At 38.6% G+C, this 17,214-nt stretch overlaps 1 protein-coding gene across 3 annotated transcripts in view; it reads left to right on the top strand.

The window, feature by feature from the left end:
* The window catches only part of LOC116986221 (ubiquitin-conjugating enzyme E2 variant 1-like), a 69,185-nt gene extending 57,601 nt beyond the window's left edge, over positions 1-11,584 (top strand). For all 3 annotated transcript variants that reach the window (XM_033041528.1, XM_033041527.1, XM_033041526.1), the window contains 3 exons: positions 1,319-1,467; positions 6,813-6,938; positions 8,749-11,584. In XM_033041528.1, the coding sequence (XP_032897419.1) occupies positions 1,319-1,467; positions 6,813-6,938; positions 8,749-8,895 (422 nt within the window). In that variant the 3' untranslated portion in view covers positions 8,896-11,584. The remainder of the gene's footprint in view (positions 1-1,318; positions 1,468-6,812; positions 6,939-8,748) is intronic.
* Positions 11,585-17,214: the final 5,630 nt, after the last annotated feature.

The following is a 17,214-nucleotide window of genomic DNA, read 5'->3' as shown; positions in this document are numbered from 1 at the left end:
TTGTCTACCTTCCAAGTGGGGGGTCCCTGTCACACAGGTGGCCCGGTCCTCCAACGCAACCCGTTCCCCAACGCAATATTCCACCACTCACCCGTTCCCCCAATGCGACCCTTACCCCCAACGCAATATTCCACCACTCACCCATAGCCCCCAACTGCGCAGGTGCGGATCATTTCCCCTCATCTCCCAGCACTCCCCCTCCTTTTCATCCTCCCTATTCTTCAACTAAAAAATAAAATTCCCTTGTCCTGCCCCTGTCCGTAGCAATGTTTCAAATGACAGGACTCGGTGTCCTGTCTTTGTAATATTGTAACGGGCAGGGACAGCAGGTTGGAATTGGATTTTTAACAGTGAGAAGTTTAATTTTTGAAGTTTAAAATGTGAATAACTTGTAAAATATAACATCAATCTGAACAAAACTTTGATAAAACACACCACAGGACAATTGTGAATAAGGTGGTCCAAAAATTGTAGCGTTATCGTGTACCTTTTTCGCGTAGTTCCGGGAGCACATGGGCACGCACGCACACAGACAGAATCACAAACAAGATGAGAGTTTTAGTAATAATAAAATAATAATAATAATAATAATAATATAGATAGATATTCTAGTATTTGTACTATGGGTATGTCTTTCTTTTCTTTTTCATCTGTTGATCTTTTTAATGGCATGTATAATTAGAGGCTGACTGGTATATCCTGTGAGACCTGTTTGTCTTTTCACTGTAACAAGATAATTTGGAGAATGTTGCATTGCTGTTATACTGAGCAAGCAAATCCCATGACAATGTTTTAAAGTGGAATTCGGAAGCACCTGTGCAGAACAAACCGTTTTCTTTAGATCATTCAGTTTGTTCACGTGCCAAGAATAATAATTTCCATGTTGAAAACTAGTTCATAAGTTATGTTAGAATTAGGCCATTCAGCCCATCAAGACCCATTCAATAGTGGCTGACCTATCTTTCCCTCTCGACCCCATTTTCCTGCCTTCTCCCCATAACCCCTGACATCCTTACTAATCAAGAATATGTCATTCTCCGCCTTAAAAATTGTTGGATGAGGAGGGCATCAGACCAGCAAGAAACCTAAAACTTAAAACAATATTCATAGGTTTACTCGAACCTTGTTTTATATTTTGGATGGATGGATGGATGTTTGGGAAAATCTTGAAATGCTTCCTGTTTATATATTGAAATAATGTAATATGACCGATAATGGCAATTCACACAATTCATGTGCTAAATCACGAGGGCTACAGAAACTGTCGTGATTTAAATTGCATTGTATGCAGCCGTAACTGTAAATTGTATTGTTGCAGCTGTAACAGTTCCGCGTAATTTTCGCCTTTTGGAAGAACTAGAAGAAGGCCAGAAGGGAGCAAGTGATGGGACAGTAAGTTGGGGACTTGAAGATGATGAAGATATGACACTCACAAGGTGGACAGGGATGATCGTTGGACCTACCAGAGTAAGTGTGATTTTTAAATTTTTTGTCTGGTGGCATGATAATTATCTGATGTCCTTTGGTTACCCATGATTCATATAATTTCGGATCAAATATTTTGTTGTGTTTTGTTTAGTTTGGAGATACTGCGCAGATACAGGCCCTTCAGCGATTCCTGTACACTAGTTCTATCCAACAGATTAGGGGCAAGTTACATAAGCCAATTAACCTACAAACCCACACTTCTTTGGAATGTGGGAGGAAACCGGAGCACCTGGAGAAAACCCACACGGTCACAGGGAGAACGTGCAAACTCCGTGCAGACAGCACCCGTAGTCAGGATTAAACCTGGATTAATGCTCTAAGGCAGCAACTCGACTGCTGCGCCACCATGTTATGAAAATGCAGAATCTGAGAACAGGAAAGACAAACATTTCTAAGCCAGGTCCTGTAAAGGAAATTGGAGTAGAAGTCCCTCTCAGTTCTAGATTAGTTTAGACTGACTCAACAATTATATTCACATTTGTTGCAAATTTCTTGAGGTTTTCCTAATAAATCTACTGGCTGTGATCTTAAATTGACTAGGCATCTGTAAACGTTGAAGAAAAGTGTGTGATGAAAACACAGATTCTTCACTATAGTCTAAATATCCATGAGATAAATTCAAACATGATCATATATTTTTCAGCTTCTCTTGAGGCTTAACAATGTTTTTGTATGTTTCATCTTTTATAGGATCATGCTATATGTAATTACTTCGAGCAATCGATTTCATTATTTTGTGAACAGTGATGTTAAGTGTCATGGGTAGGCACAAAATGCTGGAGTAACTCAGCTGGCCAGGCAGCATCTCTAGAGAGAAGGAATGGGTGATGTTTCAGGTCGAGACCCTTGCTCAGACTGATCTGGGTTTGACATGGGTTTCAGTAATATATGCTTTAAAAAAACATCATATTTTTATGCTTGGAACATAGGAGGAGGCTGTTCAACCTATCCATGTTGGCACTTAATTAATCCCATATCATAAGACATAGGAGTAGAATTAGGCCATTCAGCCTATCAAGTCTATTCCGCCATTCCATCATGGTTAATCTACCTTTCCCTGTCAACCCTATTCTCCTGCCTTCTCTCTATAACCCCTGACATCCATTCTAATCAAGAATCTGGCAATTCCGCATAAAAAAACCCCAATGTCTTGGCCTCCACAACAGTATGTGGCAATGAAATGTACAAATTCACCGCCCTCTGGCAAAATAAATTCCTCCATCCATTCTAAAGTTACACTCTATTTATTCTGAGGCTGTGCCCTCTGGTTCTAGACTCTCCTAATACTAGAAACATCCTTTCCACATCTGCTCTATCTAGGTCTTTCATGATCTGGAAGGCTTCAATGAGATTCTCCCCTCATTCATCTAAACTTCAGCAAGTACAGGTCCAGAGCCATCAAACGCTCCTCCTAGGTTAACCCAATCATCCCCGAGATCATTCTCGTAAACCACCTCTGGACTCTTTCCAGTGCCATCACATCCTTCCACAGATATGGGGCCCAAAACTGCTCACAGTATTCTAAATGTGGCCTGATTAATGCCTTATAAAGCCTCAGCGTTACTTCTTTGCTTTTATATTTTAGACCCCTCAAAATAAATACTAGCATTGCATTCTGCCTTCCTCACTGCCAATTCAACATCATAATCATACTTTATTAGCCAAGTATGTTGTGCAACATACGAGGAATTTCATTTGCCATGCAGTCATGCCAATAAAAAGCAACAGAACACACAAAATACATTTTAACATAAACATCCACCACAGCGACTCCTCCACTGTGATGGAAGGTGAAAAATAAGTTCAATCTCTTCCCTTCTTTGTTCTCACACGGTCGGGGGGCTCGAGCTTTCCGTTGATGGGACGATCTTGGCTCCTGTAACCGGCGGTCGGGCACTCCGCATCGGGGCGATCAAACTCCTTTATCGGGGGCGAATCTCGCCTTCCCTGCGCCGGGTGATCGGACCCCGGTTCGGGGCTGGTTGAAACCTTCTGCATCGTTTTGAGCTGCCGACATCGGTCTCTACCCGAGACTGCGAGCTCCTCGAAGGTGAAATCCACAAGCGTCGACCACAGGCAAGGGATCGGCTCCGATGGTAAGTCCACGGCCCCGCGGTGGGGCTCAAAGTCAGTCCCGAGCAAGGCCGCCAGCTCCATGATGTTAGGCTGCAGAACGACCGGAAATACGATCCGGAATACAATCGCATCTCCGGCAAGGTAAGAGATTGAAAATAGGTTTCCACTGACCCCCCCCCGCCCACCCCCCACATAAAACAAACCAGAGAACATTAACACATACTTTTAAAACACACTAAAAATAACAAACAAAAAGACGAAAAGACAGACAGATTGTTGGCGAAGCTGCCATCGTGGCGCCACCCAGTGGAACATGTAATTTAATCTATTGGCAATCCTGCACCACCATTCCCAAGTCCCTTTGCATCTCGGATTTCTGAATCCTCTCCCCATTTAGAAAGTAGTCTACGCCTTTATCCCTTCTACCAATGTGCATGACCGTACACTTTGCTACACAATATTCCATTTGCCCGCTTTCCCAACCTGTCCACATCCTCCTACACAGACTTGCTACTTCCTCAACACTACCTGCCCCTCCACCTATCTACGTATCATCCACAAATGTGCCCACAAATCTATCAATTTTATTATCCAGATCATTAGTATATAACATGAAAAATAGCGGAACCAACAACGACCCCTGCGGCACACCGTTAGGCACCGGTCCCCTTTATTCCCACTCTTTGCCTTCTGCCAGTCAGAGCAAATCTTCTATCCATGCTAATACCTTGCCTCTAATGCCTTGAACTATCTTGTTTAGTAGCCTCATGTGTGGCATCTTATCAAAGGCCTTTTATACTATGGGCTAGCTTACCCTCCTTTCACCACCTACAGTTTAAATTCCATTTGGAATATTTTGGAGGACCAAGAAACCAAGAACCTTCATATTTCATCTTTTCTCCCCTTATTGCTTTTCCACTAATATTTGCCATGTTATATACCTACTTATTTCCCTGTAATCTATCTTATCTTTTCACACCCATCAAATCCATCATGATTTATGGTAGACAACTAACCAATGAGCCTGAAGTCCTCTGGGAATTGCAGGAAACCAAACACCTATGGAAAATTGCATGCCATTTGATGCAGGTCTACACAGCACGAGAGGTCGGGACTGAAGCTGAGCTAGTAGCAAAAAATTGTTCTGCTTTTTGTTTTGCTTTTTGATTGCTCAGGCATGATTTCCACTGAATTTGAAACTATATTTGGAATTGATTAAGATCTGCCATTGATTAAAATCCAAATTCATATATTAATTTTCTCTTTGTTACATTGCCTTACATTAAAGTTTCAAGGGATGTAGGTGCTACTTAACACTTTGATTTATTAAATGAAAACTACCAAAGTCAGCTGCACTGGAAAGTTAATAAATTCCTGAATCTACATATCCGTAAATTTTTTCAGGTATTTCAACCTTCTTGATGGGTACTTCCATTTTGACCAATAAAATATATGGTTAAATCTTTGGCTAATCTGTGTAGAAATCTACTAATATAGAGATAAGAACTTGCAGATCCTGATGCTGTGTACCTGACCCGAATTACAGATGTTGCCTGATGTACAGTGCCCTCCATAATGTTTGGGACATGGACCCATCATTTATTTATTTGCCTCAGCACTCCACAATTTGAGACTTGTAATAGAAAAAAATCACTTGTGGTTAAAGTGCACATTGTCAGATTTTATTAAAAGGTATTTTTATACATTTTGGTTTCACCATGTAGAAATTACAGCTGTGCTTATACATAATCTCCTCCATTTCAGGGCACCATAATGTTTGGGACACATGACTTCACAGGTGTGTTTAAATGCCTCCTTGATGCAGGTATAAAAGAGCTCTCAGCACCTAGTCTTTCCTCCAGTCTTTCCATCATCTTTGGAAACTTTTATCACTGTTTATCAACATGAGGACCAAAGTTGTGCCAATGAAAGTCAAAGAAGCCATTATGAGACTGAGAAACAAGAATAAAACTCTTAGAGAATAAAACTGTTTTGGTAAGCCAAACCTTAGGCTTACCAAAATCCACTGTTGGAACATTATTAAGAAGAAAGAGAACAGTGGTGAGCTTACTAATCGCAAAGTGACTGGCAGGCCAAGGAAGACTTCCACAGCTGATGACAGAATTCTCTCTATAATAAAGAAAAATCCCCAAACACCTGTCCGACATCAGAAACGCGCTTCAGGAGTCGGGTGTGGATTTGTCTATGACCACTGTCCGCAGAAGACTTCATGAACAGAAATACAGAGGCTACACTGCAAGATGCAAACCACTGGTTAGCTGCAAAAATAGGATGGCCAGTTTACAGATTGCCAAGAAGTTCTTAAAAGAGTACTGGAAAAAGGTCTTGTGGACAGATGAGACGAAGATTAACTTATATCAGATTGATGGCCAGAGCAAAGTATTGAGGAGAGAAGAACTGCCCAAGATCCAAAGCATACCATCTCATCTGAAACGGTGGTGAGGGTGTTATGGCCTGGGCATGAATGGCTGCTGAAGGTACTGGCTCACTTATCTTCATTGGTGATACAACTGCTGATGGTAGAAGCATAATGAATTCTGAAGTGTTGTGACACATCCTATCTGCTCAAGTTCAAACAAATGCCTCAAAACTCATTGGCCGGCAGTTCATTCTACAGCAAGACAATGATCCCAAACATACTGCTAAAGAAACAAAGGAGTTTTTCAAAGCTAAAAATCTGAACTTAATTGAGCATGCCTTATATATGCTGAAGAGAAAACTGAAGGGGACTAGCCCCCAAAACAAGCATAAGCTAAAGATGGCTGCAATACAGGCCTGGCAGAGCATCACCATAGAAGACACCCAGCAACTGGTGATGTCCATGAATCACAGACTTCAAGCAGTCATTGCATGCAAAGGATATGCAACAAAATACTAAACAACACTACATGACATTGATGTGTCCCGGACATTATGGTGCCCTGAAATGGGGGGACTATGTATAACACTGCTGTAATTTCTACATGGTGAAACCAAAATGTATAAAAATGGCCTTTATTAATATCTGACAATGTGCACTTTAACCACATGTGTTTTTTTTTTAATTAAAAATCTCAAATTGTGGAGTACAGAGGCAAATAAATAAATGATGGATCTTTGTCCCAAACATTATGGAGGGCGCTGTACTTAGTTGCTCAAGCAGTTTGTTTGTTTGATAGCAATACAATTATTTTTATTTGATTTATTACAGAATTATGTGAAGTCATAAACCTGTTTTCTTTTTGCAGACCATTTATGAACACCGAATATACAGCCTTAAAATAGACTGTGGACCTAGATATCCAGAGATAGCTCCACATGTTAGATTTGTATCGAAAATAAATATGAATGGAGTAAATAATTCCAATGGAATTGTGAGTCTTTTTACAATTAGAATATTTATGACTAATGACATATCCTAGTAGCGGAAAAATAGTGGTTACTTTTCGACAAGCAATGATTTGAAGTTTTGACGATATATCATGAAATATTTTGGGTATTAAACAAAAGGAAACCATTTTAAATACATTGCTTCTGCTTTAGTGGATTGTTGAACCCTACATCTCAAGAGATCTGATTTACTTCTGATTAATGGCAAATTATTTTTCCACTTGGAACAGTATCCTTTGACATTTGACCCACAAAGGATTTGTTGCTTTCTTGAATGGCATAGCTGAAATTTCACAATTGAGCAGTATTATAACCTGGCCATCAAGCGAGGATTTGGAAAACTGAGTCAAGCAAGGAATAAACAATATTTAACAAATCATCCATGTAGTTACATTTTAATAATGGCCCGTCTTTTACAAACCCAATTTAATCTTTCCCATGAATGAAATGGTTTTACATATAGCCGCCTTGCAGTAACATAAGAAAGATTTTGAGTTCCACTTCTACCATTGATTATATCTGAAGTTTGTCTAATGAACCATGAATCAAGTTAGTTTAGGTTATTCCACAAGATGGAGCTATTTTGAATTATAGAAAAGCCTTTTGAGGAAGATGCCCTGCTTCAGTCTTCAGGGTGCATGTGGGATATTTTAATATAATTATACACATTGACAAAACTGATTTTCCAGCCCCTCTGTTCCAGGGTCTTTCTGGATTATCCGTTTTTCCGGGCCAACATAGGGCTTTTGATAATTAAATGACAATACACCCCTTACCCACTAATGACACCCCTCCAGTGTCTCTAAAACACCATGGAGTACCAGAAACTTTAAAAAAAATAAAAAAAATAAAAAGGAAACTGAATGTGAATGGGATGACCTGCCAACCCATCCCTGGCTCCCACCATCTCCCCAGCTGTTTAGAGTCCCGGCTACCGACCCCACTCTCCTGTCGAGAGAAGTAGGCGTCGTTGGTCGAGTGGGGCGGATAAAGCCACCGCCGACAGCAAAAAACAGCAGCAGGTGAGAGGGACTCATTGGTGCACCTTGCGACTCAGGAGTTGTGTCAGAAATGATTAGTATGGGTGTCGGGGGGTTATGGGGAGAAGGCAGGAGAATGGGATTAGGAGGGAGAGATGGATCAGCCATGATTGAATGGCGGGGTAACTTGATAGGCCGAATAGCCTAATCACTTATCACTCCTATCACTTATGAAGCCAAGGTTCTCAACAGCCAGGGGAGACGGTGGGAGCTGGGGATGGTTCGGCAGGTCATTCCATTCACATTCAGTTTATAATGCCATCTAGGAACTTCAACTGAGCTCTTGTAACTTTGTTCGGAGTATAGGGTGGGGGGGGGAGGGGGGAGGGGAACCATCAGTTGCCGGAAAATCGGTGTTCAACCTGTACTACATTTAAATTGCTTTGTTTGGTCATTGTTATGTTTCAGGCAGTTTTTAATGGACCATTAACTAACATTGACTAGACCATTCACTAACAGCGTGACATCATTAATCACTTGAGTGAATGCATTTGCATTTTTATGGATATTTTAAAGGCATTACTACATCTTGCAACATATTTTGAATAACATTTGGAAATTTAAGTTGCATGATGCTGATAATATGTAAGCCAGATATAATTTATAGAATATGAATTTAGTAAGTAGAAACTGCTCAATGTAGCAATATGCTCCTGTATTGTATATTAAGGGAAGGAACTATGGACATCTTCAATTTTACAAAGTGAGTGTATATATTCTTCAGTTTTGTAATGTTTATTTGCATCTCTTCCAGGTGGATCCGAAAAGCATATCAGTTCTAGCTAAATGGCAGAATTCATTTAGTATCAAAGCTGTCCTGACTGAGCTGCGGCGTCAAATGATGTGTAAAGAAAACGGGAAACTCGCTCAGCCCCCAGAAGGACAAAGTTTCAACAATTAATCTGGAATAATTCCTCCCTCATTGAAGCTTACTTCATTTCCACTGTACCGTAGTGTTTTTTTTCTAGGCGCATCTTGTAGATCTCAAAGTACTGGAAAAAGAATAATTCCCATTAAAAAGCAATTAATCTTAATACTGTAAATGTAAGCCAATACTAATTGTTTTTGGACAAAAGTTGTATGATAACACAAATAATCTTGCGCGTAACCACTGTCCACATAGTAGAATCTTTGATGTCAGGAATTATCTATTGAAATTAGTACTGTTGAGACCAGTGTGGCACATTTAGCTAAAGCTGTGAATATGCACATCACACAGACACTTGCTGCAGGTTTGCCCTTTAAATTATTGTCCCTTTGCAATAGTATTAAAGCTCAGGGCTATTTATTAGAGTCCAAACACAAAGGTTGGAATGATCAGTACAGTATTGTTTTCTGGTCTCCATCTGCCAATGGGATTTATTTTTCTTTTCGAGCCAACTTTTCCTTTGTGCTGTCTCTAGTAAATGCTGAACACGGCTGATGTATTTTGGACCACTAACCTTAGTTTGCTGTATTGTGGATGCAAGCTACGTGTATAACTATTTGGTGCGTCCGGAAATTTTTTGACATTCATATTTGTACAAAGCCACATTTTAAAGCAGTGAATATCACCACAACTCTTAAACAGCCATTGTTTCCATTAAAGGCATATTTTGTTGAAAAATGTTTAAGATATTAGATGTATGGATATAACAGTCTCAGAAATTAAAGAATTTAACATAACTTAATGGTATCCTATTGATAGCCTTTTATTGTGTCAACCTAATTATGAAATATTAAAATTGTGCGTTAAGGGATACATGGATTATATTTAAGCTAAATGTAAATGCAATAGCTTAGATTGAATCAAATTTACATGGGCTTATAAAATGAAAGACAAAAAACATCTTAAGTTCGTCATTAAGATTTTTCATGCTTTAGTGAACTGAATAGTGTCATGTACTGCACTTAAGGCTATTGTAATAGAAATAAGGCATTTAAAATATATGTTTGGGTTATTTGTATCTTTTGAAAGTTTGTCTGCAATAGTTGCAGAATTTGAATTGGTTTCTGTAATTCTTACGAAAAGCAGTTCAATAAGTTGAAGCAATTGTTTTGAATCTGGGGCTTCAACTATAAGATGAAACTCACTGTCCATTACACAATGTGGCTTGGTTTATATGAAAGCACAATCTGGTTCTCCGAGCTTGAATCCACACACAAGACTGCTTTGCTTATGTATTAATTGATAATCAAGAGTATGGATAGAAAATGTTGCAGTTGTCGAGTTAAGGGTGTACTACAATTGGCCACCAATTATTCACGAGATATTTGAATGAAAGATTATTGGTCCATCATAATTTCCACATCTGCTACTACCCCTATCTCCAAACCCAACTTTTCTTGGTGCAAATCCCACCCGTCTAAATTTGAATTGCAAGGTTATTCTTGTTCTTTATCTGCAAAATTGACAAATTACTTGTCATCAATGTCTGTAGACATTTGCCATTTAGGAATACTATCCCAGATTCTAAGGCTTTCAGCACTCCACCTAGAATGATATTTCTTCAGGGGAAAACAAGGCAATGATGTTGATAACACCTTCCTCCTTTTAATTCAGAGATAAAATGGGGAGCTGGTGTTGACTATGAAACCCATTGACATTGCTTTATCATTTGATAAATAATGCATTTGTTCTACTGCCCCATCCTATCCTTGTCAATTGCCTTTGGTAATTAAAACTCTACGTCTCATTCGTGTGCACTCCTATTACCGTTTAGGGTAGAAAATCCCCAAAATACACAACCCTCTGAATGAGGAATATGTTATCCTCACCTGAATATTATTTAGGCAAGCTCTTATTCTGGGAATATTATCCCTAATCTTATTTTTTTTAATTGGGTAAATCAGCTTCTCAGCATTTACTTTGTCAAGCCTTATAAAATCATGAAGTTGGCTGCTATTGAGTTGGGAAAAGGTCAGCATGCGTGTTTTGTAACTGTTTTCCTAAAGATCATTGTATTTACTATGGTGAATAAACTTTCTGCCCAGTACCTAAGTAAATAGATAAATCTGGAGGAGAAAGAGGATCTTTAAAGTGTACCCAGCTACTGAGCTTGTCCCAAAAGTCTGCAAAAGTAAATTGCAATGTCGCTGAGTTATTCCAGCATTTTGTGTGATCCTTCAAAGCAGGCTTAAGCTTTGGAACAGCAAGTGCTTTATTTGCATAGGGCAAAAGAATGAGCAATAAAAAGTGACAGGTGAAAAACAGACTTGCTTGTCTCGATATTCAATGCAATTCTTGTTCAAACAAAACATTATTATTAAAATGTGAACCAGTAATTTGGAATGCATTTCTCAGCTGTAGCTCTTGCCTAGCTGATCATTTAAAAAATGTTCATTTGATAAGATTGGAAGTAAATGTATTGAATAATTCCAGGTGAAATACTATTCATTAATTTCACTTTGAGGGTTCCCCTCAAAGTGAAACCTGATCTGTGAAGTATATGTAAATGAAAAATGGAGCTGCAATTTTCATTATTACATTTGTTCTTATACTAAATCACAGAATATTGGTTGTGTTAAAAATGGCAAATGATGTTTGCATATATTGTCCCTGGGCTGATTAACCAATTAAATGTTTTGTACCACTGTGTGGGCTACGGCGACTAGCACCTTTTTGGAGTCCTTTCCAAGAAACATACCTAGTAATGCAAAATGCAGATTAAATTTCAGTGGGGAGTTTAAAAAAAAATTGTTATCTGATGTGCCTAGGTGTATTTTATGCCGGGACTGGTAAACGAGATGTTCTATTATATAGCACAGAGTATACAATGTTCAGCATAAACTTCATTCTTGCTTTGTGAAACCTATTCCTCTTTTGAAATATATAAGACTGGTTTTGATCTTGGACAATTTGTTCCTTTGTGTATATTTTGCCAAGCAGTTAGTTTTTGGCTGATTTGTGTCTCAAACCTCAACATGCATGGAAGAAAAATTGTTTTGCGCTTTTCCATTGACTAAACAAACAAAAAATATTATTGGGGTGCAGGACCAAACCCATGACCACAGTAGGGTCATTCTGTTTGTTAGTTCACTAAATTAATATTTTTAATAAATTAATATTTTATTCCCCTTGAAACTACACACAGTAATTAGTTCCTAGATTGACTTTGTTTCCCACACCCATGTTCCATTTTAACATTCTGCCCTGATCTATGATTCCCTTCACCACCACCTTCCTACACTGTTTGCATGCAATCACACTGGCGTATTATTACTTATAATGTACTTGTTGGAAATTCGGAATTTTGCAAGGATATAATTTCTCTTCCTCGTGCTTTCCCATTAATAACTTAAACATGAAATACATGAGTTGGAAATTAAAATAAAATTTGAATGCATTGAAGATAAGATTTTTTTTAAACTACTTAACAGAACAAGTAGTAGCCAGAAAAATGAATATTCCCAACGATTTGCCATAAATAGGATGATACATATGAAGGTCAGGAAATAAATCAGAGTAGATGAAAAGTCAATGTGGGTTCCCAGGGCCTTATTGCTAACCCACCCAAACATTCCTCTTGTGGCAATGCATCAGGATTACTACAGGTTCAAGGATGTGAAGATTTCATTTTTTCATATTACATTTTTTTATGTTAGACGAAGGCAGCATTAAACTAAACACTCCCTAGCCTTTATATAATTTAATTTTGTTTCTTTGCACAAATCTGATTTCTTGTTTCATTAATGCATATGCTTAACCAAAGTTTAACATAGCAATTTGCATAATGCCTAATATTAACTCAGTTAACCATGTGTTCAGTGGACACAATGTGCATTGTTTAAAATATCAACTTGCAGTAGAATCAAGAGCATATGGTTTTATAGAGACGCATTAAAGGTGAAATAAGAACCTCGCTAATTTCAATGCAACATTCAACCTGTTGAATAGTGGCAGCAGAAGTTAAAATTTATTACATGAGGTTTTGAGTAATATTTTTCAAATTGATTCAATTTTTCTGTAATTAAGATTGAAATGCTCGTTTGCTTACATTAACATCTATAAACTCAAATGTCTTGCACATTGCAAGTAGAATGCATTGACAAGAAATGCTAACGGTAGTTATTACTTTTCCTTTGTGAACACTTGTGATGGATAACTAATGAGCCTTTCCAACTTAGGTGACTTTTTAGGCGACTGCAGGAGACTATGCAGTCGCCACATGTTCGCGTGTGGTTGCCGGGGAGTCGCCTTCATGGTCGTGAGGAGTTCCCGCATTCTGGGAAATAGTTGCGGCCTCATTATGGTCGCCGCAAATTTTTCAACATGTTGAAAAATTAGCGGCAACTAGAATGAAGCCGCCGTGGAGAGTAGTGAGAATTTTCGTGCTGTAGGTGGGTCGCCAGGAGGTCCTAGTGGGTTGCCAGGAGGTCTTAGGTTCTCGTAGGTTGTAGCCGGTGAATTTCATTGGCTCATTGGGGAAATAAAACGTAAGCAGCAGTTTTTAGAACCAAGGAGAACCGACCGGTAATGTTAATGTCCGCCGAGCTTCACAGCTGTGTATCTCCGGCTTCTTAAAAGTTGTTTCCACTCCCACCTCTCTCCCCCCCCCCCCCTCTTTTAAAGGACTTACCATACAGTGTACTTTTTAGCTTAATTACAGCGCCAACCTTCCTGTTCATCATGGTGTGTGTCTATCACATTGGCTTTGCACTGTGTGAATTGCACTCAGACAGCGCTTCCCCCGCTTGCCCTGTCCCCCGCCTGCATAACGGGCTGGTGAAGGAAGGGATGTGTTTGTGTGTGTTCCACTCTTGACAGTCGCCGTTCCAGTTGCCGGTTTTTCAGGTGACTGCCGGCAACTTGACAGTCACCGGCAGTCGCCTGAAAAATCGCCGAAGTGGGACGTGCCCATTAGAACGCTGAGTTAATTCCAACTTGGAATTTTCATTATGGAATTGTTGCTTTGTGTACTGATATCTATATAATTGAATGCCTTGCAGGCAGTGTTTAGAATGTATCACACTCCAAACTGTAAAACCCTACTGAGTGCATGTGATACCTCTGATTAACTCGCATTCACCATATCACTATCAACAATGAAACTGAATACCGGAAATAAATTTGATTTGAAGGTATGATTGACATTTTAGTTTAGTTCTTAGTTATTTTTTAAATGATTCACCATAATATAGTATTTACGGTGCCTTTTGTGCATTACAATATGTGTTGCAGTACCATCTCCATTTATATTTGGTTCGAACTCTTTCATTATAGAAGTCTCTTTAAGGCTCTCAAATAGCAGTATTGTAGTTGTGGAGGCAAGAATTAAACCACATTGTAATTGCACCTTGAAGGTCTGATTGCTTTGGGCAAGCTGACTCTTAATACCAATGTGGAACTGCGATGGATGACTGGGGATACCTAGGCGTGCTTCTAGTGTTGCACATTGAATTTTGATGCAATATTATTTCATTTTGTGCATTTTCCTGTCCAGTTGGTTTGAATACTTGAGATGAATATTTTTTTCTAGTCAGGCCCCAATTCAGCACGAGTACTCTAAAATTATACAATTTAATTGCTTGTTGCATGTTTATAAGAATCTCCCTTCTCATAAATAATAGGCCAGCTTTCTAGTTGCTGAGCAGTCTTGATTGGTCTTCAGAATAATTGACAGGGAGAGGGTTTTAATCATTGTGTGTTGTGTAAACCTGGGTATTCCAAAGTGAGTGCGTTTAGGAAGATGGGCTGAGTGAATGAGTACTTTGTCACATGTGATAAGTCACAGTGAAATTCTTTGCTTGCATACCCAAGTTATGCTGAAAAAGTTACATGTATCCGCGCCAGGTCCCCCTTTGTTTTCCCGCTCTCACGGCGGTACGCCCACGCTTGGTCCACATTGTTCTTCCTCCTCCCTCATGGTGATCCCCCTACGCCAGGCTCTTCATTGTTCTTTAATGACTCTGTTTGAGTACAAGATGAATTAAAATTCCCCTCGCTAATATCCAGGCGAGTTCTATGCCTTCATTCTACCTAAACCAGGAAAAGATGGCGGCATTTTTTACACTCATTCGAGCAAAAGATTAGGTAGCGCTGCTTAATTTTAGCCCACTATAATATAATATAAATACTGGAAAGCTTGTTTGGAAGCATAAACTTCAGTTTCCCAAAGGGGAAGAGGAAACAATACAAGAAATGGGCCGATTTTAATGCATGTTGCCATTGGCATAATTCCAACTCATGGGTCATAAAAGTAGGAAAGATTGGAATTCAATGAAAGTGATGTTAGAATGCAGGAGTCAAAAATATTATACTTTGCATGAAATATTCCAGCAACAACATTATTTGAAGGATCACATATACAATGAAACATTTATTGAACATATACAATGAAGCTCGATCCCCAACCAAATCACGGAGCGTAGATAATTGCTGTGCTGAAATATTTTGATGCAGAGAAAAATCGAGGAGAATGTTGGGCTGTTGCCCTTAAAATGCCATTTGTTTTTGTATTTGCCAAGTACTCAGGGAAAATATAGTTGGGGAATAGTTTTGTTTGAGCCAGCAGACTCATTGAGCCTTCAATGTCTTAAGGGAGAGAGCAAAACATGATGGGGGAATACACAGGGAAGATGGAAGGCGAAAGAAAATGTTGATGGTAAAATTTAACCAGAGATGGGAACATTAAATATTGATTAATAGGTTTTTGTTAAAGTCTGTAAATGTGATGAATAGTTTTAGAATCGTAGTCTCATTTTGCATGGTGCTTCTCTGATTCTGAATTGGAATATTCTAGGTTCAAGTTGCAGCCTTGATACTTCTAGAATAAAAATCTAGGTATTTGCTGCAGTCCCGGGAGAATGTTGCATGAATACATTTGCTGGCTTTCACATGAGACCTCAACCCAAGACATCTTTGGATGTAAAGGAATTGTGGCATGGGGTTGTTATCCCCAGTGAATTGGCTAAAATGTATCTCTTAAACGATCTTTCTAAATCATATAGCTATTGTCATGTCATTGCGCAGATATCAGTTGTGCATTTCTCAACTTACAAATTGACAGCTTCGAAAAATACCTCGTTGGAGGCAGTTTTGAGATAGTTTGAATGGAATGTGAAAAGAACTACAAATGCAAATCTTTTTATGATTCTGAAAGGAATATTGTTTCGCCTCAGAGACTCCCCCGTACAAAGTGTCAGAGTGACTTGGTCTTCCAAAGATGTCCCATTTATCTTATTTTCATACTGCTACACAACTAAATCATCTCACTGATTTGTTTTCCAGATGCTTGTCTATGACAACACATTTGTTGTAGGACTGATTTATAACCATATTTTTGGTCCTTTCAGATGCTATGTGTCTTTGATAATCTTTCATATTACTCCTGAATGCAATCAAAATACGTCTACAAATGTAACGCAATGAATGTTGAAAACTCGGTACTTCTGGCATCATTCTGATGTGATTGCTGATTCTGTACTTTATGTAAAATATATGTGGTTATTTTGAACTGAGTTCATATTGGCTTTGAGCTCACCACAACAAATTGCAAACCTTAAGGATGTCTGCTGTGGTAAACAATAAAGAACATATTGATAATAAGATATCACGTTAAAATAATTATTGCCCCAGGCAGAATTAATACATTTTATCCCCCTTGAATTATGCTGAGTTGGATGTCTCACTTGAGGAAAAAAGAAAGCATTAGTTTGTAAACACCGTTGCATAATTATTAACTGGCTACATACTAAAGATATCTATTGCCTCCCAAAAATAACAACATTGCTATTTTTGCTTTCTCCAAACTTAAAAATCCTGGGTGGAAAAGTTAATACGTTAATAATAAGAATATGAAGTACTAACTCTTATTTGAATTGGCATCTTTTCAAAATTTGGAAATGTAAATCAATCAATTTATTATTGGACAAACGACTTTAGCAGCCAGCATAAAAGAAAGGGGATGTCCAGTTACAGTGATTCATTACAGAATAAGCTTAAGAAATGCCAAAGATTGAGATGGTGGGATAGGGTTAAATAAAGCATTATCTTTAGCAGAATATTTATTTTGAAGATTGATTTAGATATTGATTTTTTTTTTCCCCTTCCCACTTAGCATTTTGTTTTGCCTAATCCAAGCTATCTGCACCTGGAGTGAACAAGGTGGGAAACTTGAGCATGACAACAGCAATGTGGATCAAGGGACTATGGCACAGAAAATGAATGGGAGGAAAAATCAAATTATAATAATGGGTGGTTCTATTATAATGGTCATTGATGGAGTCCAATGTGGTCATG

This window comes from Amblyraja radiata, chromosome 23 (genome assembly GCF_010909765.2).
Source record: "Amblyraja radiata isolate CabotCenter1 chromosome 23, sAmbRad1.1.pri, whole genome shotgun sequence".
NCBI classification, from domain to species: domain Eukaryota; kingdom Metazoa; phylum Chordata; class Chondrichthyes; order Rajiformes; family Rajidae; genus Amblyraja; species Amblyraja radiata.
The sequence above is the reverse complement of the archived record's forward strand: the minus strand, read 5'-3'. Positions and strand labels throughout refer to the sequence as shown.